The sequence below is a fragment of the Rhinopithecus roxellana genome, chromosome 12 (assembly GCF_007565055.1).
Source record: "Rhinopithecus roxellana isolate Shanxi Qingling chromosome 12, ASM756505v1, whole genome shotgun sequence".
NCBI lineage: Eukaryota > Metazoa > Chordata > Mammalia > Primates > Cercopithecidae > Rhinopithecus > Rhinopithecus roxellana.
Window position 1 is genome coordinate 16,446,642 of NC_044560.1, and position 26,380 is coordinate 16,473,021.

Sequence of the window (26,380 nt, forward strand, 5' to 3'; positions counted from 1 at the left end):
GAGTGAAGATCGTGCCATTGCACTCCAACCTATGCAGGGCGACAGACTGAGACTCCATCTCAAAAAAAAAAAAAAAAAAAAAGCTGTGCAATTGTGCAATTCCTGCCACAAAAGCCATCCACTTGCAGGACACAGAGGGCCTCGGGAAATTGTCAATGGAGCTTGAATCTCCTCCAGTCCTTCCACTATATGCCCCTCTGGCCTTGTCTTGCACACCTCCAGAGAGAGAAGCCTCACTGCTTTAGAGGCTGTCCTTTCCGTCTTCCTGACTGGAAGGAAATTCTTCCCTGAAAGGAGCTGAAATTGGGTTATTTTGACTGACTCCCAGCAGCGCTGGCCATCTCCTGAGGGTGGCGACAGTGTTTCTGTCAATTCAGTCTTCCCAGGGCTTGCAAGCCTGTGACATGAAGTTGAGTGTCAGTGAAAGCTAATAAGGGAATGTAGAGTTCATAGAAATATTCAAAGCTGACTTGAAGGATCCCCATTTTATCGACAGGCCCCAATCCAAAGAGAGAGGGGTATCCACCCACCCCTCACAGTTCCTGCACCCTCAGCAGCTGGTGCCCAGCCTGGAGTAATAGCTGCTGTACACTCCCCGCCCCCTCCCCGCTGGCTTGTGTCCTTGCTTGTGTCCCTGCTCTGCCCTCTAGGGTTTTTCCCAGTAACTGAAAGAGTCTTGAAAGGGCTAAATGATTTTATTTTTAAATGTGGACAGGCAAGCAGAGGTGGTTGGCAAAGGCAAGGTGGCTGAGGATCCGGAAGCTGCACAGGAGAGATAAGGGCAATGGCTGCCAGAGGGCCCTATCGAAGCATCATCCGAACCCTGCGGTAGGGGTGGCCCACACCACGGCCTGAGGCCCAGTCAATGCCATATTTGTGAGCGGCAGCCTCAGACATTGCGTAGTGACCATTGAGATTTGATCGGTAACAGGATGCATACCACCAGGCGCCGTGCACAATCACAGCACAGTTGCTCCCGCTTGAATCGTGGTCAGCGTCATAGGTGGTGAAGGGCCTCCCACTGTGGAAGCTCAGGGAATCCCCTGGCAGGGAGGGGATGGAAAGCACCTTGGTGCCCAGCACCATGCCTGGCACCTTTGAAGATATAATCCCATGGGAGTCTCAAAGCAGCTACGAGTTGAATTGTATCAGTCCCCACAAGCAACACCGAGGGGCCAGGTTGTTTGCGCAGGGTCACTTGGCTAGTCGAAGCAGCAGCAGGACTTGAACTCAGGACTGTCTGGCTCCAAAACTCCCAGCTTTTCCTCCCGTCTCACCCCCTCCAGAATCCCCAGCCTCCCTCTAGCTCCTTTGTCTTCTCTCAGCTCCCATCCAGTCTGAGCAACTCTGCTAGGAAAAGCTGGGAGGAACCTCTTAAGTGCCTGGTCAGGAAAGGTGGTTCCCTGAGGCACTCCCTCATAACCACTTCCCTTTTTTAAATCTCTCCCCAGCAGTCACTGTTTCTCTAAAAGAAGACTTCCCTGGTTCCTCTTCCAAAGCAGAGAGTGCTAACATTCAACAGAGCCTCAGGCGGCACCCAAAACCTCCTCCTTGCCTCCCTGCCCTTTCTTCTTCTTCTTTTTTTTTTTTTTTTTGAGATGGAGTCTCGCTGTGTCGCCCAGGCTGGAGTGCAGTGGTACTCTCTGGGCTCGCTGCAACCTCCGCCTCCCAGGTTTAAGCAATTCTTATGCCTCAGCCTCCTGAGTAGCTGGGATTATAAGCACCTGCTACCATACCCGGCTAATTTTTTTTTTTTTTTTTTTTTTTTTTTTTTGTATTTTTAGTAGAGACAGGGTTTCACCATATTGGCCACGTTGAGTTTGAACTCCTGACCTCACGTGATCTGCCCGTCTCGGCCTCCCAGAGTGCTAGGGTTATAGGCATGAGCCACCGTGCCCGGCCTCCCTGCCCATTTTATAGAGGAGGAAACTGAGGCTCAGTGGAGGGGTAGGACTTGTCCAAGGTCACATAGGTACTAAGTGGCAGAGATGGATTCAAACTCAGGTCTGTTTGCCTCCAAGAGCCCAAATTCTTCACTGTTGCACCATCCTGTTTCATGGTTGCCATTTCTCAGATGCAGAAACTAAGGCCCACAAAGGAGACAGGATTGCCCTGGTTCATTCATGGGGGCAGTGGCAGCACTGGGAAAGGATCTGGCCTCCTTCCTCTGCTGCCCTTAGGCTCACTCACCTGCAGTGCCCTTTGAGAACTTGCCCAGCACCAGCTGGTAGTGGTCTACCTCACCGAGGAGGCGGAAGGTCGCATAGTGGGCAAAAGTACGGTTGCCATTAAAGTCTTCCAGCTCTACCCGCAGCTCCCAGGTACCTGGAAGGAAGGGGAGGCAAGGATGGAGGAACCCTCAGATCTTGGGAGTGGGGCAGGGGTTCAGGATGGCAGACGGTAACCCCCAAACTCCAGATCCCTGCTGGGAACTCACCCTGGAGAGTAAGCTGGTGCAAATTCTCATTTCCCAGCCAGAATTCAGACTCTTGGTTCCCAAAACCTGCTTTGTAGGAGGACCAAGGGCGGAAGAAATCCACAGAACCATGCTGGCGCCTCTGAAACACCTAGCCGGCGGGGAGGGGGCGGGGAGTGTACAGCAGCTATTACTCCAGGCTGGGCACCAGCTGCTGAGGGTGCAGGAACTGTGAGGGGTGGGTGGATACCCCTCTCTCTTTGGATTGGGGCCTGTCGATAAAATGGGGATCCTTCAAGTCAGCTTTGAATATTTCTATGAACTCTACATTCCCTTATTAGCTTTCACTGACACTCAACTTCATGTCACAGGCTTGCAAGCCCTGGGAAGACTGAATTGACAGAAACACTGTCGCCACCCTCAGGAGATGGCCAGCGCTGCTGGGAGTCAGTCAAAATAACCCAATTTCATTTACTATAAGAACCAATATATTTGGCCAGGCGCGATGGCTCATACCTGTAATCCCAGCACTTTGGGAGGCCCAGGCGGGCAGATGACTTGAGGTCAGGAGTTTGAAATCAGCCTGGCCAACATGGTGAAATCCCATCTCTATTAAAAATACAAAAACAATTAGCTGGGTGTGGTGGCATGTGCCTGTAATCCCAGCTACTTGGGAGGCTAAGGCAGGAGAACTGCTTGAACCTGGGAGGTGGAGGTTGCAGTGAGCAGAGATCACACCACTGCACTCCAGCCTGCGTGGCAGAGCAAGACTCCGTCTCGAAAAAAAAAAAAAAGAACCAAGATATTTAAATTAGAGAGGCCACCCCCACAGCCCAAGTTGGACCCCTGGCCTTACCCTGATGTCTTCCACCTCCCCCTCCAAGACAAGCAGGCCCCAGGCCCTGTAGAGTTTTCAACCTAAGTACCTCTATTGCCATTGCTCCACTGTCTTATTTATTTATTTTTTTTGGGCTAGAGTCTCGCTCTGTCACCAGGCTGGAGTGCAGTGGCATGATCTCGGCTCACTGCAACCTCCGTCTCCCTGGTTCAAGCAATTCTCCTGCCTTAGCTTCCTGCATAGCTGGGATTACAGGCACCTGCCACCATGCCCAGCTAATTTTTTGTATTTTTAGTAGAGACGGGGTTTCACCATGTTGCCCAGGCTGGTCTTGAACTCCTGAGCTCAGGCAATTCGCCCACCTCAGCCTCCCAAAGTGCTGGGATTACAGGCGTGAGCCACTGCGTCAGGCCTGCTCCACTGTCTTTACTGCCTGGCTCCCTGCTGTCTTCCTAAACCACGTCCCTGCCTTCACTGGTCCCCCAATGCAGTGCATCTTTCACAGTGTAGCCCAAATCATCTTTTTAAAACAGAAGTTCTACTTGGCCCCTCCCCTGCTTAAACTCTCTTGGGGCTACCCATTGCCCTGCACACTTCTTCTTCTTCTTCTTTTTTTTTTTTTTTTTTTGAGACGGAGTCTCGCTCTGCCGCCCAGGCTGGAGTACAGTGGCTGGATCTCAGCTCACTGCAAGCTCCACCTCCCGGGTTTACGCCATTCTCCTGCCTCAGTAGCTGGGACTACAGGTGCCTGCCACCTCGCCCGGCTAGTTTTTTTGTTTTTTGTTTATTTTTTTTTTTGTATTTTTTTAGTAGAGATGGGGTTTCACCGTGTTAGCCAGGATGGTCTCGATCTCCTGACCTCGTGATCCACCCATCTCGGCCTCCCAAAGTGCTGGGATTACAGGCTTGAGCCACCGCGCCCGGCCTTTTTTTTTTTTTTTTTTTTTTTTAAAGACAGAGTCTCACTCCATTGCCCAGGCTGGAGTGCAGTGACTCAATGTTGGCTCACTGCAACCACCAGCTCCTGGGTTCAAGCAGTTCTCCCACCTCAGCCTCCTGAATAACTGGAATTACAGGTGCCCACCACCACGCCCGGCTAATTTTTATATTTTTAGTAAAGATGGGGTTTCACCATGTTGGCCAGGCTGATCTCGAACTCTTGACCTCAGGTGATCCGCCCACCTCTGCCTCCCAGGGTGCTGGGATTACAGGTGTGAGCCACCGCATCCAGCCAGCCACTGTGCCTGGGCGCCCTGCGCACTTAAGTTGATCATTTAGTGCCTTCCATGAACTGGCCCTTACAGAGGTCCTCAATCCACGCTCCTTCAGTGCCAGCAGACTTTAGCCGACACCCACGCCTGCTCTCAGCTCACTCACGCATTCCCTGCAAACCTTCTTGTACTCTGCTGCCTCCCTGAGTTTATCTTTACTTGTAGCTGGAATGCCCCTCCACACCCTTTTTTGTTTGTTTGTTTGTTTTTGAGACAGAGTTTCACTCTTGTTGCCCAGGCTGGAGTGCAATGGCAAAATCTTGGCTCACTGGCTCACTGTAACCTCTGCCTCCTGGGTTCAAGCGATTCTCCTGCCTCAGCCTCCTGAGTTGCTGGGGTTACAGGCACCTGCTACTGCACCCGACTCAAGGTCCTTTCAAATGGCACCTCCTCTGTAAAGCCCTCATCCTTCTTCAGGTCCCATTGGGGGTTCACTAAACATTTGTCAGTGAATTCCTCTAGGAAATGCCTTGCTATGGTGGGCTCTGGCTCCCCTAGGGGCCAAGGAGGAGAAGTGACCACTGGGCCTGGCCTGTTAGCCCATTTCTCAGACACTCACCAGCCAGCCACCCTCCTCCGTGTCCATGTCACAAAAGACTGGGAGGGCCCTGCCCTCAGGTAGGCACAGATGGTACCAGCCGCTTAAGGTGGCGCCATGGCTCAACAGCTCCCGGCAGTTTCTGGGGCCTGGGAAAGGGAAGATGGACTCGGGGGGTGGTGCCCAGGTTATTCCCTGACCCCCACCCCCAGGCACTGGAACAAGTATGGGGCCCCAGGGATCCTCTTGGCTCCTTCAGGTCTCTGAAGAGGGGTTCTAAGGAGGCTGTGGGGAGGGGCTTGGCCACACTTGGGGGTCTGCCAACACCCAACACCATGTGATCCCAAGTTCCCACCTCCTGCAAGGGCTGCCTCACCTTTCTGGCACCGAAGCAGGTTTGCTGGATCTCCTGCCCCAGAGGAAGGATGAGTGTTGGCTCTGATGTCTCAGCACTCCAGCGCTGAGCCACCAGCAGAGCTGGTACCCAGGCTCTTTTCCAAATCCTTCCCACTCCTCCCAGCCTTCCGTACCCTGTAGGAGGGCCATCAGAGGGTACCCGGGCCCTCTCCTAATCCTTCCCACTCCTCCCAGCCATCCATTCCCCCGTGAGAGAGCCGTCATAGGCGTAGCAGTCAAGCAGAGATCCCACCCTAGAGTCCAGAGACGGTGCAAAGAAAGCAGGGAGGTCTCCAGCCCCACTTACTCACCTGGCTCACCCTTGGGGCCCATCTTGCCTGGTGGTCCAGGTTGCCCTGAAATCTCAAAGGCAGAGATGCCCTGAGTCCCACCCCATGCGCCGGACCAAAAAGAAACAAGAGACTTGGAGCCAGAGGTTCAAATCCCAGTTTCACCCTTCACTCACTTTGTGATTGTGGGCAAATATCTTATCCTCTCTGAACCTCCCTTTCCTCCTCAGCAGAATGGGGATGAAACCACCTAGCTGGCAGAGTTGATCTTAGGATGCCAGGTGCCCAGCCTGGAGCTGGCACAGAGTAGGTTCCTTGCTTCTTTGTCATGGCCCCTCAGCACAGACAAAAATTGCTGCATTCCTGCCTTCCCTGTTCCCAAGATCCCAGCCCACTCCCCAGCCTCTCTCACCTTGAGGACCTGGGGCCCCCTTCTCCCCAGGACTTCCTGGAGCTCCGGGACAACTGGGCAGGAGGACAACTTTGCTGGCTTCCAGTTCCCTGGGTCCTACAGGGAGACACAGGCAGGGTGGGCACAGGGTAGACTGTCTCTTCCAGACCCCTCTTCAGTTCTCTTCCTGTCTCCCAGATTCCCTCTGTCAGGATGCTTGTCTCCTGAGCTGGCAAGGTTTCACATGCTTTGCATCCATTTGCATATATTTACATGCAGAGCCCAGATTATGAAACTCCCATCCTACTCCTTGAGGTTGATGAGCCTTGGTGGAGGGACACCCAGTGAGGGAATGAGGAGTGGGTTGGTGAGGAGGGCACCCTAGGTGCCTACCTGGGCAGCTGGGGTGTTCCTGGGTCTTCAGGCAGGCAGGCCCCCCAAGCAGGAGGAGCCACAGGGAAGGCAGGATCCACAGTAGACCCATCTTGCTGGGGCCACCAGGGGAAGGATGCCAGATTATAAGGCGGCCAGGCTGGTGGGAGGACATGCAGTAAGACTTCCTTCCATTGTCCCCCAGGGACACCCCACCCAGACTGGAGCCAGCAGGGGGTGGGAGTATTTCCTCCCTCAACCCCAGAGAGAAAGGGCATTATCCCTGCCCTATCCAACCAGGATGGAGTCCAACATCTTTTCTTTCTTTCTTTTTTTTTTTTTTTTTTTGAGACGGAGTTTCACTCCTGTTACCCAGGCTGGAGGGCAACAGTGTAATCTCAGGTCACTGCAACCAATGCAACCTCTGCCTCCTGGGTTCAAGTGATTCTCCTGCCTCAGCCTCCTGAGTAGCTGGGATTATGGGCGCCCATCACCATGCCCAGGTAATGTTTTGTTTTTTTTTTTTTGTTAGCATAGATGGAGTTTCACCATGTTCGCCAGGCTGTTCTCGAACTCCTGACCTTAGGTGATCCACCCACTTCGGCCTCCCAAAGTGCTAGGATTACAGGCGTGAGCCACCACACGCTGAAGGAGTCCAACTTCTGATCCTGGCTTCCAGGGCTCCCCAGCCATCTCTCTAGACCTCTACATTCACAGTCATCTCTACCTATGAAGGCCCATCTGTCCATGAAGGTCTAGCTCTACAGCCATCTCCACTGGGAATCCTTCCCTGATCCTTGTCAATGCTATGAATAGTGACAACTGCTACCATTTACTGGGCATCTACTGCATTCCAGAGTCATACTGACGTCACCTCCGATCCTTACATGGACTTGCTATTAATCCTTATTATTGTGTTATGGGCCTGGTACAAAATGGGTGCTCAATAAAAAATAGTTAAATGAATAAGGAAAGAGAAACTGAGGCCCAGGGATGGGACATGACTTCTGTTCTCTTGGCCACTTATATGCTGAGAGCCACAGAGTTTTACCCAAGCCCCATGCCCCTCCAGTGAAAAGCACCATTAAGAAAGTGATTCTGGCTGGCTGTGGTGGCTCATGCCTATAATCCCAGGACTTTGGGAGTCCAAGGCAGGCAGATCACCTGAGGTCAGGGGTTCGAGACCAGCCTGATTAACATGGTAAAATCCCGTCTCTACTAAAAATAAAAAAAATCAGCCGGGCTTGGTGGCATGCACCTGTAATCCCAGCTACTCGGGAGACTGAGGCAAGAGAATCACTTGAAACCGAAAGGCAGAGGTTGCAGTGAGCCGAGATTGCACCACTGCGCTCCAGCCTGGGCAAAAGAGCAAAAACTCCATCTCAAAAAAGAAGAAAAAAAAGAAAGTGACTCCATGCTCAACCTTGAGTCCCATGAGGCTTGGGAAACAGCTGCTAATGTAGGCCATCCGAGCAGGAAGCCCTTGTAGGAAGGCCTGGAGGCTGGGAGGTCAGGAGGCCAGGGATGACGCAGCAGCCAGGGTCCAGATGTGAAGGATGAGGCCTGAGCTGGAGAGGGACCTCAGGTGATAAGGGAGGAGAGGAACGGCTCATTCATTCACTCATTCAGCAAACCCTCCCTCAAGGCCTCCTCTGTACCTCCCCGGTGCTTGTGGGGAGGGCTGAGGTGCAAGAGGTGTCAGGAGAAGTGGAGGCTGTGTTTGCCTGATAGGATGTGTCAGCAAGACGGATGCCCTGAGATTGCAATTCCAGTTCTAGGAATCTGTCTTCCCCACTGTCCCACGAGTGTGCCAAGATCTGCAGATAAGCCTGTTTACCACAGTGCTGTTTGTAAGCGTCTACGTGGAAATGACCCAACCAGCCACAGATGGGATTCACATGGGATTCACTGATAGGACCATTCAGACAACTCATAGGGTGAATCTGATCTAAAATGAGAGGGGGGAAAACGCAAAACAGTATGCACAGTGTTGTATTATCCCACTTTGTATTTTTAAAATGCTAGAGGTGTGTGTGTGTGTGTGTGTGTGTGTGTGTGTATATATATATATATATATAGTAAATTCACAGAAAAAGTTCTGACACGGACCTTGTGAACTGTGGTTACTTCTGGAGAGTAGGACCAGGGAAGAGGTGGTTCTCATTTTTTTTTTTTTTCGGAGACAGGCTCTCACTCTCTCACATAGGCTAGAGTGCGGTGGTGCCATCATAACTCACTGCAGCCCCGACCTCCTGGACTCAAGCAGTCCTCCCACCTCATTCTCCCAGGTAGCTGGGACTCCAGACAGAGCCACCACACTGCGCTAAATTTTTATTTTTATTTTATTTATTTATTTTGAGACAGAGTCTTGCTGTGTTGCCCAGGCTGGAGTACAGTGACTCGATCTCGGCTCACTGCAACCTCCACCTCCTGGATTCAAGCGATTCTCCTGCCTCAGTTTCCCAAGCAGCTGGGATTACAGGTGCATGCCACCATGCCCAGCTAATTTTTGCATTTTTAGTAGAGATGGGATTTCACTATGTTGGTCTGGCTGGTCTCAAACTCCTGACCTCAAGTGATCCACCTGCCCTGGCCTCCCAAAGTGCTGGGATTACAGGTGTGAGCCACTGCGCACAGCCTACATTTTTATTTTTTGTAGAGATGGGTTCTCACTATATTGCCCAGTCTGGTCTCAAACTCCTGGCTTCGAACAATCATCCCACCTCAGTCTCCCAAAGTGCTGGAATTACAGGTGTGAGCCACTGTACCTCCTGGCCAGTTTTTTTTTTTTTTTTTTTTTTTTTTAATATATATATAGGGTCTCACTCTGTCACCCAGGCTGGAGTGCAGTGGCATGATCTTGGCTCACTGAAGCCTGGACCTCTCAGGCCCAAGTGATCCTCCCACCTCAGCTTCCTGAGTACTTGGGACCACAGGTGTGCACCACCACACCCAGCTAATTTTTGTATTTTTAGTAGAGATGGGGTTTCGCCATGCTGCCCAGGCTAGTCTCCAACTCCTGAGCTCAAGCAATCCTGCTGCCTCGGCCTCCCAAAGTGCTATGATTACAAGCATGAGCCACCACACCCAGCCCAGTTCTCACTCTTCATATAAACTTCTGTATAGTTCTTTTTCAAACCCTCACAGGCATTTGCTACTTTTGCAAGAAAAAGAAAGCATCCAATAAAGGAGGAGGGTGAAGAAGAAAACTCGTGCTGGGGGAGAAACAAGGGCAGGGTGACCCAGGCAGGAGGAGCTGCTTATGCAGAAGGCTGGAGAAGAGAGAAGGCAAGGCAGATGGGATGTTATCATATCCCATAGAGGGGAAGCAGCAGGGGCTCTAGGAGGCCAGAGGGGAGTGCACAAAGGGGAGGCTGATTTCCAGAGGCTGGGAGCTTTGGCAGAAGTGAGGGTTCGAGGGAGGGGTGAAGAGGTGGACTGTGGTTGGCAGGGGGAGGTGGAGGTTTCAGTGAGCCAAGATCTTGCCACTCTAGCCTGGCGACACAGTGAGGCTCTGTCTCAAAATAAAATAAATAAATAAATAAATAAATAAAAGAAATAAAAGAAAAAATAAAATAAAATAAAATAAAATAAAAAGTTATAAGATTTGCAGCTACATGCCTGGCTCCTGACAAGTACCCATCTATGGAGGTGTTACCCTCAGGGAAGACTTCGGTGTCTGGGGACAGAAGGCAGGGCTTCCCAGGAGAGCCTGAGAGAGGAAGGCCAGAAATGGCTGCTTGGAGTCCCTGGGGCCCTTTCCACCTTGGCACTGGGACAGAGACCTAATTTTTGGAGGCTGAGCAAGCCTGGAGATGCCTCTGGAATGCTGTTCTACTCACTCTGGGTCAGAAAAGCCTGAATTCATTTTATTCTTTATTTTTATTTTCCTTTTCTTTTTTATTGATGGGGTCTCAACTATGTTGCCCAGGCTGGTCTCCTGGACTCAAGCGATCTGCCCGCCTCAGCCTCCCAAAGTGCTGGGATTTTAGGCATGAACTACGACGCCCAGCCCAGAAAAGCCTGAACTGAAACCCCAGCCCTGTCCTGTCCAGCTGTATGACTTGAGCATGTGTACTTACCTGAGTCTCATCTGTAAAGGGGCAGGGGGTGGGGGTTAAGCAGGTGTCAAAAAGGTCATCAAAAAGACGAACTTTTTTTTTTTTTTTGAGACAGACTTTCACTCTTGTTGCCCGAACTGGAGTGCAATGGTGCAATCTTGGCTCACCGCAACCTCCGCCTCCCAGGTTCAAGCGATTCTCTTGTCTCAGCCTCCTAAGTAGCTGGGATTACAGGTGTGCACTACCACACCTGGCTAATTTTGTATTTTTAGTAGATATGGGGTTTCTCCATGTTGGTCAGGCTGGTCTTGACCTCCTGACCTCAGGTGATTCACCCGCCTCGGCCTCCCAAAGTGCTGGGATTACAGGCGTGAGTCACTGTGCCCGGCCAGGTGAAAATATTTTAAAAGGTAACAGCGAGAGTCCTAGGTGGAATTCTCGTTAAGAAGAGGACAATGGCCGTACCCTCAGCCCATCCAATCCACACACAGCCCAAGACACAGGACATGAAGCGCAGTGCAGAGTTCCTTTATTTGGAGGCAGTGCCCAGGCCAGTTGGTGGAAAGAGGCAGGCACAGTGCCAGGCTGGGGGGCCCAGCAGGGGCGATGGAGGAGACGAGGCGGTTGAGGGATGCTCTCAGCTTCAGGTTCCAGGGCCAAGACAGGAGGAGATGTCAGGCATCAGATGCTGAGCCTGCTTGGTGCCCACAGGAGCCAAAAACTGGTGGCCAGAGTTTTACCCATCCCCGCCCCCCACTTGCCCACAAGGGGGCCAAGAGGCCAGCCTCTGCATCCTCCTTTCCACTCAGAATGGAGTGCAGGCCCAAGGGGGTCAGATTCTGCGGAGGCCAAAGAGGACACTCAGGGAGGTGACCCTGCCTCAGCCAGCCAAGGAACCCCTGCCTCGAGAGGAGGCAGCAGAGGAAGAGCAAACACTTTAACACAGGCTGCGGCGACCCGCCCCACAGCACACACAGCACACAGAGGGCCTCAGGCACAGCTCTCCTCAGAGCAAAACCTAACTAGACACACAGCCCAGCTCCTGCCCACAGCCACAGAAACGCAGGCCACAGGCTTGCCTGGGCTGGCACCTACTGGTTCTCTTCCCTGCTGGCAGCATGAAGGGAAAAGACACGGGAGGGCTCAGCTGGGCTCCTAGACCGGCCCAGGCTGAGTCCTGGTTCCAGCCAACACCTGACAAAGAAAGCCCTGCAACTGGAGGAGACAAAGGGGGTGCGGCTCACAGGGGGCATGCTGTCACTGTCCTGAGGGCTTGCCCATGGAGAAGACAGCACCCTGGGTACTGAAGGGGAACGGTGGGACAGGAACCAGGAGGTGAGCTGGGACTCAGGTACTGCTGGCCAGGTACTCACAGCGTCTGGTAGGTGCTGTCCTTGGCCTTGAGGAAGCGCAGCACAAAGAAAGCCACCGCCTGTAGGCTCAACACCAGCACTACACCTCCGAGAAAGCTGGCCCCGTCAAATCCAGGGCTGTGGGCCTCAGGGACTGGGGGGCTTCCTGCAGGGGTGAGGCAGGGCAGGTGTCATAGCAGTCACTGTGAACCAGGATCCCAGTCCCACCCCCATAACTGGCACAAGTAACCTGGAGGCCCCAGTCCTCAATATGGGGTCCTTGAACCCTGGGCTCAGAAGTTTAGTCCAGATCCTGCAGGCAGTTGGGGAGCGCCTGGTGGGAGGAACAGTGGCAGGGGAGGGTGGGGTGCTGTCCAGCCCTGGCTCTGCTCCTGGCTTGCTCTGTGGCTTTTATGCCACCCACATTCTCTCTGGGCCTCATGATCACATGGTCCAATAGGTGTCTTGGACCAGTGACTGGACTCCCACCCTCCCTGGGCCTCACTAGGCCAATAGGGTGAAGACAGAGCCAGAACTCAGACCGCCCGCTCAGAATTCCTTTCAGTCTTGGACCTCAGGGTTCAGAGCCAAGATGCAGATGATGTAGTCCCTTTTTAGGACTCCTAAGCCCTAAGACCCCAGTGTCACCCAACGTCAGAGCCCTCAGAGAGGGAAGGAGCAGGGGCAGAAGTGGAAGCCCCAGCTGTCACCCTGCTAAGTGGGTAAGCGAGAACTGGACAGCGTGTGTTGGGGGGAACAGGGCTGAGGGACAGGCTTGGCCAAAGTCACCTCACAAGACACAGCCAGACTCACACAGGGTCCCCTGACCATTTCCTCTGCCCCTTGGAAGGTAGAGCCTTAGGGCCATGGTTGCCAGGCTATGCCTGGGTGGCTCCCAGCTGTGACACGGTACCTGTCCACTCCCAGCAGGGATTCAATTTCAGGCCCTGGGCTGGGTGCCCAGAACAGGGCAGGGCTGGTGGATGGAAGCGCATTCTGGGACAGTGGAAAGGGGCCCAGCCTGAGCTGGGTCCACCTCCCAGAAGGTGTAAGGGGTGGAAGGAGTCTGACAATATGAAGGGCAAACAATGGTCCCAGCTCCCGCTCAGGGAGCCTCAGAGAAGGAAGCTGGGGGATGAGGAGCAGAAGAGGGGAGAAATGAGCTGCATGAGGCCGATCTGGGGCTCCAGTTGAGGGAGCTGAGCCATCAATAATTCAGCTTCTGAGATCAGTTTCTGGCTTTAATTAACCAAGGGCCTCTTCAGCCATCCCTGCCAAGTCTGGTGACCTACAGCCCCTGAGAGGGAGTGGGAAGCAAGGGGTGGTGTTCTCGCCTCTGCTCTGCCAGGAATCCGCCTTGTCACCCTCTCTGGGCCTGGAGGGTGTAGTAGGCAGCCCCTGAAGATGTCTCCTGAGCAACTCGAGCTGCACACCCTCACCTCCAAGGACAAGTCCCAAGGGGTCACCTTGAGTTCCCAGAACTGGCAATGGGGAGGAGGGATGGGAACTGTCATTTCTTGATTGCCTTCAGTGAATCAGACACTGAAGTGGGCACCGTACAGCTTCTCATAAAACCTGCACAGCAACTCTTTGAGGAAGGCATCATCACAGATGCGGAGACAGGCTCCGAGGGAGAAGGTGCAGGGCTGAGGTCACAGAGCATGTCAGTGCCTGAGCCCAGAGCTGTCTTCCCCTGCACCTATGCTCCTCCCACTGCCCCGTACCCAGGGAGTACCCACCTGTTGTGACTGTCTTCGGTTCATAGGTGGGGTGGTGATGAGCAGCTGAGGAGACAGGGGATCCATAGCAAAGCAGCCTTCCCACCCCGACTCCCATCAAGACCCCAGCCCCCACTCACTGCTAAACTTCCGATTCAGATGCAGCCCTGTCCCTGCTCTAGACATCCAACATACTTGCAAGCCCCAGTCACACAGTTCCCTCCACCACCATGTGCTCTCTCTCCATCTCTACCTTCCAGGCTCATTACTGATGCCACTTCCTCCAGGAAGCACCCCCTCTCATTCCCTCTGAACTTCCAAAGTCCTTGCTATGCCTTAAACTAAAAGAAGAGCTAACCCTCCCATCCCCTCCACACACCTGTACTAATTTTCAGATGAGGAAACAGGCAGAGAGAGGAGGGGACTTCTCAGTGAGCTAAAGGCAGAACTGATACCGGGCCCAGGTATTGATGAGCACAGTCCACCCCTGAGAGAGGCTGTTTCCTCCTGGGGGGCAGGCTATGGCTGGGGAGACCCATGCAACTTGGCTTAGGCGCAAGAATCCCCTTACCTGGACATGCCTCTGAGCGGTTGTAGATGGAACAACCTTCCTTGACCACCTCAGCTTGAGCCACACAGTGTCCTGGAGGGAGAAGGTGCAGGGGGGAGATTTGGGGAGAGGGGCCAAGTCCTTGGGGTTCAGAGCTGGGGGTACTCAACCTGGGGAGGGCTCAGCTCCCTACCTGGCTCCTCTGGCCAGCACTGCTCCCACACGCAGCCGGAGAGATTGCGCGCTCTGTCTCCCTCCAGGCAGTGCTCACAGACCTCCAGCTGTTTGCAGGCCCCTTGGACCGCCGGCCAGATGTTCAGGCGGATCAGGGCTCCGCGCCCAAAGCCTCGAGCTCCTTTACCTGGTAGTGCGGTGGAGTGGGAAGGGAGAACTCCTCGAAGCCAAGCTGTGGCACCCGCCCACCCTCCCACCCAACACTCCGGCGGCCCTCGCCCCTCTGCACACATCTGGGCTCTCACATACCCTCGCCCCTGGATCCCCAAGCCCCAGCGCACACCTGTAGCTTCCACAGAACAGGTCTACACACACCTAGAGCCTCGCCACATTCACCCAGAGCCCCTCCCTTTGCATACACCTGGGGTTCCCAGATTCAGTTGGAGCCACCTCCCCCACCTGAAGCTCCCTAGGCCCCTACACTTGGGGCCTATATTTACACACAGGGCTCCACACAGAGCTGGAGCCCCCCTTCCACCCCTGGAGGCCTGCACTCGTCCAGAAAGCCCCCTCCTCTCAAGCCCAGGCTGCTCTTGGGGAGGCGGCTGGCTGAGGTGCAAGCTCCACCCGCCCCCGTCAGGCTCCTAACCAGACCCTGCCGCGAGTTACCAGCCACAGCCAGCTGGGCACACAGTAGGAGGCAGCAACAGCCGCCACAGAGCGCAGTCCGCAAGGCGCGGGGTCCCGGCGCCTCCATGGGCTCCGGGGCGGGGGCCGTAGGCGGCGGACAGCGGCAGTGCGCGTCCCTCTGAGACTGGGCTCCGCTGAGCGTGTGCGGAGCGAGACCTGGGCAACCGGGGCGTGGCCAGGTGGGGGCGAGGCCAGTGGGAGCGGCAAGTGGGGCAGGGCTCGTCGGTCGGGGCGGAGCCAGGTGAAGGCGGGGCCAATTGGGGACGTGGCTAGTGCTCGCGGCCAGGTGAGTTCGGGGGTCTGGGGCGGGGCTTGGACTAAAGCAGGCGGGGTCCGGGACCGGTGGCTGGCATGGTTACTGTGTGCCTCCAAGGGCAACTTCTTGAAAATTCTAGTAAGTAGAGACTGCTTTGATCCCTGCTTCACAGGTGAGGAAACTGAAGCTCAAACAAGATGAGTGACTCGTTCGAGGTCACAGAGAGAGGCAGTGGCAAAAATCTGGATTCGAAACAAGGTCACTTCCTGTCTTTAGGGCTGGGTGCAGGCCCCGCTTTGTCGGGTACACCCTCCACCCAGGCCCCATGACCGCTGGGCCAGGCCCCAGCTGGCCCATGCCCTCTGGTTGCCCAAGCTCACCTCCGTTGCTCCCTCTCTGTTCACTGCACCCCTCCACCCGCCTCCCTTCTGCCCCTCATCCGCTGTGTCTGCCTCCGGCCTACCACATCCTCTGGCCAGGTCAGGGGTGATGCCATTACTAGGCCAACTGGGCCTCTCCGCAGCCTTCCCCACGGCTACCACTCCTACCCTGGCACCAGCCTCTTTTGGTTCTCCTCAGGCTCCTTAGGGGGCACTTCCTCTCCTTCCTCTTCCTCCTCCCCTCCTCTCCCCTCCTTCCCCCATCTGCTTCTCCTAACCATCTCTTAATCGATGGTGGCCCAGGTTAGTCCCAAGCCCTGTTCCACACTCTCCTGGGGTCATCCTGGACATTCCACTGCCATCAGTCCCCATTTAAAAGCCAACACCTGAGGCAGGAGGATCGCTTGAGCCCAGGGATTTGAGGCTGTAGTGAGCTGTGATCATGGCATTGCACGACAGAGCAAAACCCTGTCTTGAATGAATGAATGAATGCATGCATGCCAACAGGTCATGTATGCCAATAAATATATACGCTCACTATGCACCCATTAAAAAAAAATTTTTTTAAAGCCAACAGGTCTCTTAATCATCTCCAGGCCAGTTCTGACTTCACAGTTGCCACACCTGTAACTGACAATATATAGCTAGCAATTATGGACCCCTTACTAGCAGAATGTACATTTTGAGAGCTTTTACATGCAATTTCATCTCATGTCCACATCTCATGTCCTTGGCATCCCAAAGTGCTGGGATTACAGGTGTGAGCCACCATCCCTGGCCCCACTTAACAACTTTTCAACAATGGCTTGACCTCCACAACCCTTTGATTTCTGGCTCTAGAAGTCTATCCTGGCCTGGGTGCTTCCCATCACCTTCCTACCCTCTAAGAAGATAGAACAGTGCCATCCCCCTATATCTCTCTTCCTTTATCCTAGCTGTTCTCTCTCTTAGAGGGTCTGCCTCAACCCTGGACTTCATTTGCCTGGCAAACTAATTCTTCAAGACACTACTACAAGACCACTTCCTGCAGGAAGCCTTCTGTGACTGCCACAGAATGAGGCTGAGCTGCTGCAGCACTTAGCTAGAGATCTAAATCCATCTGCTTTTCCACTTCAGAGCCCTCCCCATCTCTTGCCTGAATGACTGCAGTGGCCTCCTAGTGGAGGCCTGCTCCCCATTCCAGTCTGTTCTGCACTCAGCAGTCAGAGTGACCCTTTGAAAACGTGTCAGGTCAGATCATAACACTTCCTTCCCACCAATGACGTCTGTCTCACTGATCTGGGATTACAGGCACCCGCCACCACACCTGGCTAATTTTTTGTATTTTTAGTAGAGACAGGGTTTCATCATATTGGCCAGGCTGGTCTCGAACTCCTGACTGTTTTGTTTTTCTAAGACCACCAGAGCGGGTACAAAAGAACCAGCGACTAGGCAAGGGGTAGGAGCAAAACTGCAAGTTTATTTTGGTCACCTAGCTTCAAGGGAAGAAGGTGGGTAGGGAGAGGTCTGTTGGCCCCCCCCCCCCCCGACAAAAGGGGCCCCCAGAGTCACCCGTACAGCTCTCGGACGGAGTTCCCACAGTCCTGACATCCCGACAGGAGTGGAGGACTGAGGAAGGCCGCGTGTGGCGTGCCTCTGGAGCGGCTTTTCTAGGAGTGGGAGGGCAATAGGCGGGGCACGGGCGTGTCAGGGGGCGTTCCACAGGTGCGACCAGGTAAATCTTGGTCTCTTCAGATTGACATCACCTGGCGCATGCCTAGTTGGTCTGCACCTTCCCGGGTCGCCGGCTGGATTTTCACGCGCGCGGGAAAAGTTGGGAATGAAGAACCCGGAAGTGCGCCATCTTGCCTCTGTTCATCCAAACAGTCCAACCTTTTATTGATAATAGTGAAAGGGGCGCCGTGGTCTGTCTGGCTACTTCCTGCTGTTAAGGGGCGCTGTTAAGGTCGGGGCCCATGGTTGGCATTTGGACGTACGGATGAAGAATAAAATAAAGCACAGTATTAGTATAGGAACGAGGTATGGAAGCATTTGAGGGTTTGGATGTTAGTGTCTGCTAGGCCTGACTTGCTAACATAATAGCAGCACTCTTCTCTAAGGAAGAGACAAGTGCCTCCTTTTTCAGCTGTAAACAAGCCTAGGGCTTGCCTGTTTTGGGCAGCTACTTAGGCTATTGAGGTAGTTCGGCGCTGCAGGGAGGCCAGGCTTTCAGCTGATTCCAATAACTAGAGGGAGGAAAAACAGCCCGTTTTGACGGGAGTGGTGTAGTGGCATGGAAAGTTGCTGGAAAAGCTCTGCTACTTCTGCCTGGCTGTATAGAGTTAGACTGGGGACCAAGGACACGGGGACATAGAGGGATCAGTTAGTGGCTGTATGGTTAAGAGTTTTAGAGAGAGATCAGTTGCACGAGAAATAGCCTTCAATGGGGGCTGTTTTGGCCTCCATTGGGTGCCTGAGTATGATTACCTCAGGATGAATTTGGAGTTGAATAACGGAAAGGAAGGATCGGGCCTTCAATGGGGGCCGTTTTGGCCTCCATTGGGTGCCTGAGTATGATTACCTCAGGATGAATTTGGAGTTGAATAACGGAAAGGAAGGATTGGGCAGTAGCACGAGAAATAGCCTTAAGGAAGACAACTGGCAGAACTATGTACTACTGAGTGTGTTCGGCTGTCTTATGGCCAAGTTTCAGTGATGAGAAAAAAATTGCCATACAGTAGGCGGACTAGCAAAGGTCTGAGTGTATGAGTGAAACAGCAATGTAAGTATAAAATGAGACTTCATTTTCAGTGTAGTCACGGAGTGTCCCTTGCCACTGGAGATGTGTCTGGGTCCTCCCATGTGAAAGCAAAAAGGAACTGGCAGTCTGTGTGTAGGGGTATGGTAAAGAAAGCATCCTTAAGGTCTAGCACAGTAAAATAAGTAGAATTGGTGGGGATATGGGACAGAAGGGTGTAAGGGTTGGGAACTACAGGGTGCGTGGGACGGGTGGCTTCATTGACTAGCCGAAGATCCTGTACTAACCTATACGTTCCATCTGTCTTTTTAACTGGAAGTATTGGAGTGTTACAGGGGGAATGTGTGCGGACAAGAATATGTTGGCTAAGTAGTCGCGTGATAATTGGCTTTAAACCTTGTAGATGTGTCGGAGAGAGAGAGAATTGGGGGCGGTCTGGGAAACGAGTGGGATCTTTGAGCTTGACGAGAACTGGTGGGTGGTGAGCAGCTATGACCGGGGTGGAAGTGTCCCACACTTGAGGGTGTACAGAAATAGGGAAGATGGGGGGTGGGGGCGACATAGGAGGAGCCTGTGCACTTGCACAAAGCGTGAGCAACAGGTCATGAGGGGGTTGAAGGGGAGTGGATGAGTTGGTGGGAATGTATATGGAGGCCTTTAAGGTGCTCAGGATGTCTCGGCCTAGTAAGGGGGTAGGGCATGAGGGTATAATGAGGAACGAGTGCGCAAAGTAGTTGTTGGCCAGGCAGCAATTAAGGAGTGGAGTTTTTCGTGGGGTGGATGGCTTTCCATCTACTCCTACTACAGAGATATTGGATGGAAGGCTAGGTCCAGAGAAGGACGGCAAAACAGAATAGGTAGCCTCGCTATCTATTAAAAAATCAATTGTCTTACCCGCTACCAGGAGAGTTACCCGCGGCTCGGCGAGGGTGATGGGGGTCCCCGAGTCTCGGCACCTTCAGTTGTCGTTGTCGTCCAGATGTAGGAGCTGGAAGGAGCTCCCAGGATCCTGGGAAAGGGGGTCACGTGGAGACGCAGCACCTGTTCTCAGGGTGGGGCAATCAGACTTCCAGTGTCCTCCCTGCTGGCAAGCAGGGCAGGGGGTTGCTGGTGAACGAGGCTTAGGACATTCATTGGCCCAATGTCCTGACGCCTTGCACTTATGGCAAGGCTGCGTTGGGGCTCGGGGACCTTGTGGACACCTGTTGGCATAGTGTCCCGCCTTGCCGCACTTATAGCAGGCTCCTTTTGTAGCCTTGGAGTCTGCGGAGTATGTGCTCTCTGGTCTGGGGTTACAACTGGGCTGTAAAGCCGCTGCTAGGAGCTGGGCCTTCTGTTTGAGGCGTGCCTGTCGCACTGCCTCAGCCGTCTCCTCTCTGGAGTTATAGACCTTAAAGGCTAATTTAACCAGGTCTTGTATTGGTGCCTGAGGACCATCCTCTACCTTCTGAAGTTTCTTACGAATGTCAGGAGCTGATTGAGAAATGAAATAAGACGCCAAAATGGTGGCCCCTGTGGGGGAGGCCGGATCTAACCGGGTATATTGGGTTAGAACCTCAGTCAGCCTATTTAAGAATGCGGCTGGATTTTCTTCTGGATTTTGAATAATTTCTTTTAATTTGTTAAAATTTACAGTTTTGTTTGAGGCTGTTTGCATACCAGCCAACAAACACTGAACCATTATGTCTCGCCTACGGCGCCCAGGCTGGTTTGCTTGATAGTTCCAGTCCGGGTCTGCCGAGGGGACTGCTTGCTCCCCTAGTGGGATGGTGGCGTCAGTTAAATGTAGTTGGTTGGCGTGCTGCCTGGCGGCCGCTAGGATGCGCTCTTGCTCCTCAGGGTTTAGGGTGGAGGTTAGGATAACCTGGAGGTCATGCCAAGTTAAGTCATAGGCCTGACAAAGGTATCTAAATTCCTTTATGTAGATGGTGGGATTAGCTGAGAAATCACCTAAACGCTTCTCAATTTTGGAAAGATCGGCCAATGAAAAAGGGACATGTACTCTGACTACCCCCTCCGCCCCAGCCACCTCTCGCAAAGGCGCTAACACTGTAGGAGGGTGTGGGGCAGGAGTGGAGGCATCAGCAGGGCACTTAGAGCGGGTGTGTGCAGAGACAGGAGACTCAAGACAGCCAGTTGGGGGCCCTGAAGGAAGCACGGGACTGAGTGGATTACTAGTAGGTAAGGAAAAGGAAGGAGGAGTCCAAGCGGAGGGAGGAGAAGTATAGGGCGGAAGTGAGGGGAAAGCCTAGATCCTCCGGCTGAACAGAAAGGAATGAAGACTCCTCTTTTTCGGGTTCCTGTGGGCCGGCGTCCCTGGCTAGCATAACTTGGGCCAAAGAGCATCGGCTACACAGGTCGGGACGAGAGCGTAAGGCCCAAAAGCCTTGTACGTAATTAATTTCAGACCACTTGCCTAGCCGCTGGCAGAAATTGCTGAGGTCGATCACGCCACAGTGGAAAGGAAAATTAACCGCTTCCTCCTAAGGTCTTGTTCAAGCTGTAAGGTTTTTAAATTGGCTAGGAGGCACCCTAAGGGGGTGCTCTTTGGAAATTTGGACTGGGGGTTTCCCATTTGTTTCCTCTTTACTTACACAATGGACCCAATGGACATGGGAATGGATCCCTGCCTGGCTTCAAAGCGTCCTTTGGAACCAGCAGAGACAGACGAGAGGCTCTTGAAGCCTAAGTGGAGATTACCTTCAGGCGGACGTCTCCGTCCTGAACGGGTCTCCCGAGCCACTTGGTGGCTCCAAATGGACCCCGGACCTGCGCAGGATTTCTGGCCGAGGGAGGTAAAGAGGAGACAAGGGCACTTACCCCAGAGAGGCTGTGAGAGTGAGGGAAGCGGGTCTCAGGTCCTGGTCCGTCTGCTGCGTGGGAGCAGGAGGAGGTTCCTCAACCCTTAGAGGCCTGAGGAGGGGTCTCCTCCCGGGTTTCGGCACCAACTGTTTTGTTTTTCTAAGACCACCAGAGCGGGTACAAAAGAACCAGCGACTAGGCAAGGGGTAGGAGCAAAACTGCAAGTTTATTTTGGTCACCTAGCTTCAAGGGAAGAAGGTGGGTAAGGAGAGGTCTGTTGGCCCCCCCCCCGACAAAAGGGGCCCCCAGAGTCACCCGTACAGCTCTCGGACGGAGTTCCCACAGTCCTGACATCCCGACAGGAGTGGAGGACTGAGGAAGGCCGCGCGTGGCGTGCCTCTGGAGCGGCTTTTCTAGGAGTGGGAGGGCAATAGGCGGGGCACGGGCGTGTCAGGGGGCGTTCCACAGGTGCGACCAGGTAAATCTTGGTCTCTTCAGATTGACATCACCTGGCGCATGCCTAGTTGGTCTGCACCTTCCTGGGTCGCCGGCTGGATTTTCACGCGCGCGGGAAAAGTTGGGAATGAAGAACACGGAAGTGCGCCATCTTGCCTCTGTTCATCCAAACACTGACCTCAGGTGATCCACCTGCCTTGGCCTCCCAAAATGCACGAATTACAGGCATGAGCTACTGTGCCCAGCCAGTTGTTTATTAAGTAACCTTACTGTACCATGTTGTGACCATCTGTGTACATGTTTGTCTGTCCCATTGGCCTGTGAGCCCCCAAGAACTCACTTCTGCCTCACATGATCTTGCCTCTGCCCACCTCACCTCTCCTCCCTCTCCCCTTTGCTGATTTAGCTGCAGACATACTAGCCTCCTCTCCGTGGTCCTCACACCCATCAGTGCTTTCTCTTCTTGGGGACTTTACACTTGTCATGTCCTCTCCTTAAGACTCCTGTTCTCTCTTCAAGTGACTTGCTCCATGACCTCTCTTCCTAAGAGAGGCCACCTGGTGATTCTACATCCCAACAGCTGCTCTTTTCTTCAGAGCATGTATCTAATGTATAATTAATTACTCATTTGTTTCCTAGGCTGTAAGCTTCATGAAGGTAGGAACCACGTTGATCTTCCCTCCTCAGTGAACTCCTTGCACACAGTAAGGGCTGAATAGATGTTGGGGTTTTTGTTTGTTTGTTTGTTGAGACAGAGTTTTGCTCTTGCTGCTCAGACTGGAGTGCAGTGGTGATCTCGGCTCACTGCAACCTCCACCTTCCAGATACAAGCAATTCTCCTGCCTCAGCCTCCCAAGTAGCTGGTATTACAGGTGCCTGCCACCATGCCCGGCTTATGTTTTGCATATTTAGTAGACAGAGTTTCATCACATTGGCCAGGCTGCTCTTGAAAGCCTGACCTCAGGTGATCCACCCACCTCGGCCTCCCAAAGTGCAGGAATTATGGGCTTGAGCCACCGTGCCCAGCCAGATGTTTATTAAGTAACCTTACTATGCCATGTTGTGACCATCTGTGTACATGTTTGTCCCACTGGTCTGTGAGGCCCCCAGAAGCTCCCTACTTGAATAGATTTTAAGGATCTATTTGTAGATTGTCCATCTCTCTGGATTAAAACTGAAGCTTGGCCTGGCACAGTGGCTCATGCCTGTAATTCCAGCACTTTGGGAGGCAAATGGATCACCTGAGGCCAGGAGTTCGAGACCCGCCTGGCCAACATGGTGAAACCCTATCTTTACTAAAAAAAACAAAAATTAGCCAGGCGTGGTGGCATGCCCCTGTAGTCCCAGCTACTCGAGAGGCTGAGGCAGGAGAATTGCTTGAACCTTGGAGGCAGAGATTGCAGTGAGCTGAGATCACGCCTCTGAACTCCAGCCTGGGCAACAGAGCAAGACTCCGTCTCAAAATAACTAAATTAATTAATTAATAAAACTGAAGCTCACTGGAGATGGCAGGAATTTTTGTTCACTGCTGTATCCTCTGTGCCTGGGAAATAGTAGATGCTCAATAAATGTGCCTATTGACAGTTGAAAAGGCAGGAATGTGGCCAGATCATCTTTCTGTCCCTAACACTCACTGAACAAACCCTAAGCCCAGGGGAACTGCCAATAAATAATGGCTGAATGAATGGGTCTATGCTAAGAATATGGGCACTGATGATGCCTAGACCCTTGGGTCTTAGACAAAGGACTCAGGTGTGGAGATTATCTATGACTGACACACACACACACACGCACGCACGCACACACGCACGAACACCCCCTTCCCACCAAATCCTCCCTCCCCAAGGGATTTCTCGGACTGGTGAAGACAGAAGAGGCAAGCAAAAAAGTCTCACCTGGGCCGGGCGCGGTGGCTCAAGCCTGTAATCCCAGCACTTTGGGAGGCCGAGACGGGCGGATCACGAGGTCAGGAGATCGAGACCATCCTGGCTAAAACGGTGAAACCCCGTCTCTACTAAAAAAATACAAAAAACTAGCCGGGCGAGGTAGCGGGCGCCTGTAGTCCCAGCTACTTGGGAGGCTGAGGCAGGAGAATGACGGGAACCCGGGAGGCGGAGCTTGCAGTGAGCTGAGATCCGGCCACTGCACTCCAGCCCCGGCGACAGAGCGAGACTCCGTCTCAAAAAAAAAAAAAAAAAAAAGTCTCACCTGGAAGTGAGTCCTCACAGCCATCTGGTGGCCACCTGGAGAACTGCAGATATTGTCAGCCCTAGTCAAACTTTAGCTTCAGCCCCTTCTGGAAAGAAGGTGACATCTAGGCCAGAATGGAAGGCACACTGGACTTGGTGACAGATGGACCTGGCTTCAGATCCCAGCTCTGCCATTTACTATGTGATTTGGGGCAAGTCCCTTAGCTTTCCTAGGCTTCACCCAAGAAATGGGGACATGGTCCCTCACTTTTGCCAGGTTGTTGTAAGCCCTGGGCTCTGGCCGGGCACCTGGTAGGTGGGAAGGGTTGGAGGAGGTATCAGTGAGGTAGGGACAGAGGGCGTGAGGAGAACAGGAGAGAAGGAACTATCTCTTCGTTTAGAGAGCAAGTATGCAGGGAATGGAGACCTGATTGGTATGAGCAGTTTCGGTGCGTGAGGGAGAGCACATGCAGTTCACGTGAAAACACATAGCCCCCCCGTTAGTCTCTTGGCTCTCCTGGGTTTCTTGGGGTTAGAAATGTCACTGCACGCCGGGTGCGGTGGCTCACACCTGTAATCCCAGAACTTTGGGAGGCCGAGCCGGGTGGATCACTTGAGGTCAGGAGTTCGAGACCATCCTGACCAATATGGTAAAACCCTGTCTCTACTAAAAAAATTAAAAAAAAAAAAAAAATAGCTGGGCGTGGTGGCGGACACCTGTAATCCCAGCTACTTGGGAGGCTGAGGTAGTAGAATTGCTTGAACCCAGGAGGCGGAGGTTGCAGTGAGCCGAGATTGCGATACTGCACTCCAGCCTGGGCAACAAGAGTGAAACTCTGTCTCAAAAAAAAAAAAAAGAAAGAAAAGAAAAAGAAAAAGAAAGAGAAAGAAAGAAAAGAAATGTCATTGCACTCTTTTCCTCCCTGGCTGCCTTGGGATCAACCTCACTTGCAAACCACAGGATAACTATCAGGATTAGGAAGTTCACGACCAACCAGTACTTCAGCGGAAATAAATGGTTTTCCGTGTCCTTCGCCCTGGGAAGGCAACAATACCTAACACAGAAAACTACTCAAAAAGTAGAAGACCACACTGGATGTCATCCTTGTATTTAGAACCCATTTTGGGCTGGGCGCAGTGGCTCATGCCTGTAATCCCAGCACTTTGGGAGGCCAAGGTGGGCAGATCGCTTGAGCCTAGGAGTTCAAGCCAGCCTGGGCAACGTGGCGAAACCTTGTCTCTACAAAAAATTCACACCTTAGCCGGGCGTGTCGGCGTGTGCTTGTAATCCCAGTCACTCTGGAGGCTGAGATGGGAGGATTGCTTGAGTCCAAGAGGTTGAGGCTACAGTGAGCAGTGATTGCACCACTGCACTCCAGCCTGGACGACAGACTGAGATCCTCTCTCAAAAAAAAAAAAAAAAAAACCAGAACCTATTTTGGTGGTGTTGACTTGGGTATGATTTATGATTCCTTGAATTATGCAAAGAAAAATTAATCCAAACGCAGACTTGCAAGACATGAAAGAAAAAGACCTCAAGAAAAGAGCTAAAGGAACTCAAGAACAGAATGAAGACAGTCAGGGAGTCACAAGAGTGTAGTACTGGTGCTGGCAAACAGGAATGACTTTATCTGCAGCGATGCTGCAGATTTTTCACCAGAGGATTAATAAACTATGAAAACTTAAAAAATATATAATCGCCATTCGGAGTAGCAGAAGATAGTCCCCGATACCCCCCTTTGATGCCAGCCTCCCCGCAGCTTTCACCCATCGCTGAGATCAGAACTCTGTAGGGACCTAGCTCTGATGGGAGAGAAAGTGGATCCCTGAGGCTTGGGGCCCTGATGGCCTTGGATCCTCTCTCTGACACCCCCACCTTCCTGGGCACCAGGCATATTACTACTCTCTCTGTTTTCCTTTTTCCTCCGGTTGCTCCGTTTTAGGTCAATCATCCAGTCCATGATTATTTCTTCAACACCCATTACATGTCAGGCGCTGTTCTCCAGCAGAAATGGGATAGAGTCACTATCCTCTTGGAGCTTAGATCCTAGTGGGGTTGACATGTAGTAAAACAAACAAACATGAATTTATTTACAATTTCAAGAGCGCTTCATCCTCTGATAACGAATAAATCAAAAGAAGGGGAGGGAGAGTGATGGGGAGGTCAGTGGCGATCTGAGAGTTCAGAGCAGCCTGTTTCAGAAGTGACTTGGGAGCAGAGACCTGGATGAAGAGAAGGGTTGTAGGCAGAGGGAACAGTCAGGAGCAAGAGCCCAGGAACAGGAGCCCCTGAAGCCCCTCCTCACTCTCTGCTCCCGCCCCTGGGTGATGTCCTCTACCCCTAAAACCTTAGGCAGGTGTGCCACCTGCACACCTACACCGCCAGGTGTGTCCCTCATTGGCCAGCTGTAACATTGATGGCCAACGGCATGCAGATCCCACTCAACAACCCCATGAGGCCGGAACTAATATTATCTGTATTTTTTAGATGAGGAAATAGGCA

General features: G+C 52.9%; 2 protein-coding genes across 3 annotated transcripts; both read right to left on the reverse strand.

Moving 5' to 3' along the window:
* Nucleotides 1–676: 676 nt before the first annotated feature.
* Nucleotides 677–12,060, reverse strand: FCN3 (ficolin 3). 2 transcript variants are annotated; one of them, XM_010380381.2, is made up of 9 exons: nucleotides 11,947–12,060; nucleotides 6,534–6,672; nucleotides 6,162–6,257; nucleotides 5,771–5,815; nucleotides 5,440–5,472; nucleotides 5,085–5,212; nucleotides 2,438–2,567; nucleotides 2,191–2,325; nucleotides 677–1,043 (listed from the first exon to the last, which is right to left on the reverse strand). In XM_010380381.2, the coding sequence occupies exons 2-9, from the start codon at nucleotides 6,622–6,624 to the stop codon at nucleotides 802–804; spliced, it is 900 nt and encodes a 299-aa protein (XP_010378683.2). In that variant the 5' UTR covers nucleotides 6,625–6,672; nucleotides 11,947–12,060; the 3' UTR covers nucleotides 677–801. The 2 variants fall into 2 exon arrangements, with proteins under 2 accessions (XP_010378683.2, XP_030769693.1); XM_030913833.1 differs by lacking the exons at nucleotides 6,162–6,257; nucleotides 11,947–12,060 and having other exon boundaries at nucleotides 6,534–6,642.
* CD164L2 (CD164 molecule like 2) lies at nucleotides 11,087–15,203 on the reverse strand. Its single transcript, XM_010380380.2, has 5 exons — nucleotides 15,037–15,203; nucleotides 14,387–14,554; nucleotides 14,215–14,286; nucleotides 13,665–13,709; nucleotides 11,087–12,091 (listed from the first exon to the last, which is right to left on the reverse strand). The coding sequence occupies exons 1-5, from the start codon at nucleotides 15,122–15,124 to the stop codon at nucleotides 11,943–11,945; spliced, it is 522 nt and encodes a 173-aa protein (XP_010378682.1). The 5' UTR covers nucleotides 15,125–15,203; the 3' UTR covers nucleotides 11,087–11,942.
* Between the last annotated feature and the right edge of the window lie 11,177 nt (nucleotides 15,204–26,380).

Bases quoted from the DNA above. Each gene is read 5' to 3' on its own strand.
- CD164L2 (XM_010380380.2), bottom strand. From the start codon at position 15,124: ATGGAGGCGCCGGGACCCCGCGCCTTGCGGACTGCGCTCTGTGGCGGC. The intron at 14,287-14,386 runs GTAGGGAGCTGA...TTCTCCCTCCAG, and splicing joins GTGCTGGCCAGAGGAGCCAG to GACACTGTGTGGCTCAAGCT. The intron at 12,092-13,664 runs GTGGGTACTCCC...TCACCCCTGCAG, and splicing joins ACCGAAGACAGTCACAACAG to GAAGCCCCCCAGTCCCTGAG.
- FCN3 (XM_010380381.2), bottom strand. From the start codon at position 6,624: ATGGGTCTACTGTGGATCCTGCCTTCCCTGTGGCTCCTCCTGCTTGGG. The intron at 5,816-6,161 runs GTGAGAGAGGCT...TTGAGATTTCAG, and splicing joins GGGGGCCCCAGGTCCTCAAG to GGCAACCTGGACCACCAGGC. The intron at 2,326-2,437 runs GTGAGTTCCCAG...CCTTCCTTCCAG, and splicing joins GCACCAGCTTACTCTCCAGG to GTACCTGGGAGCTGCGGGTA.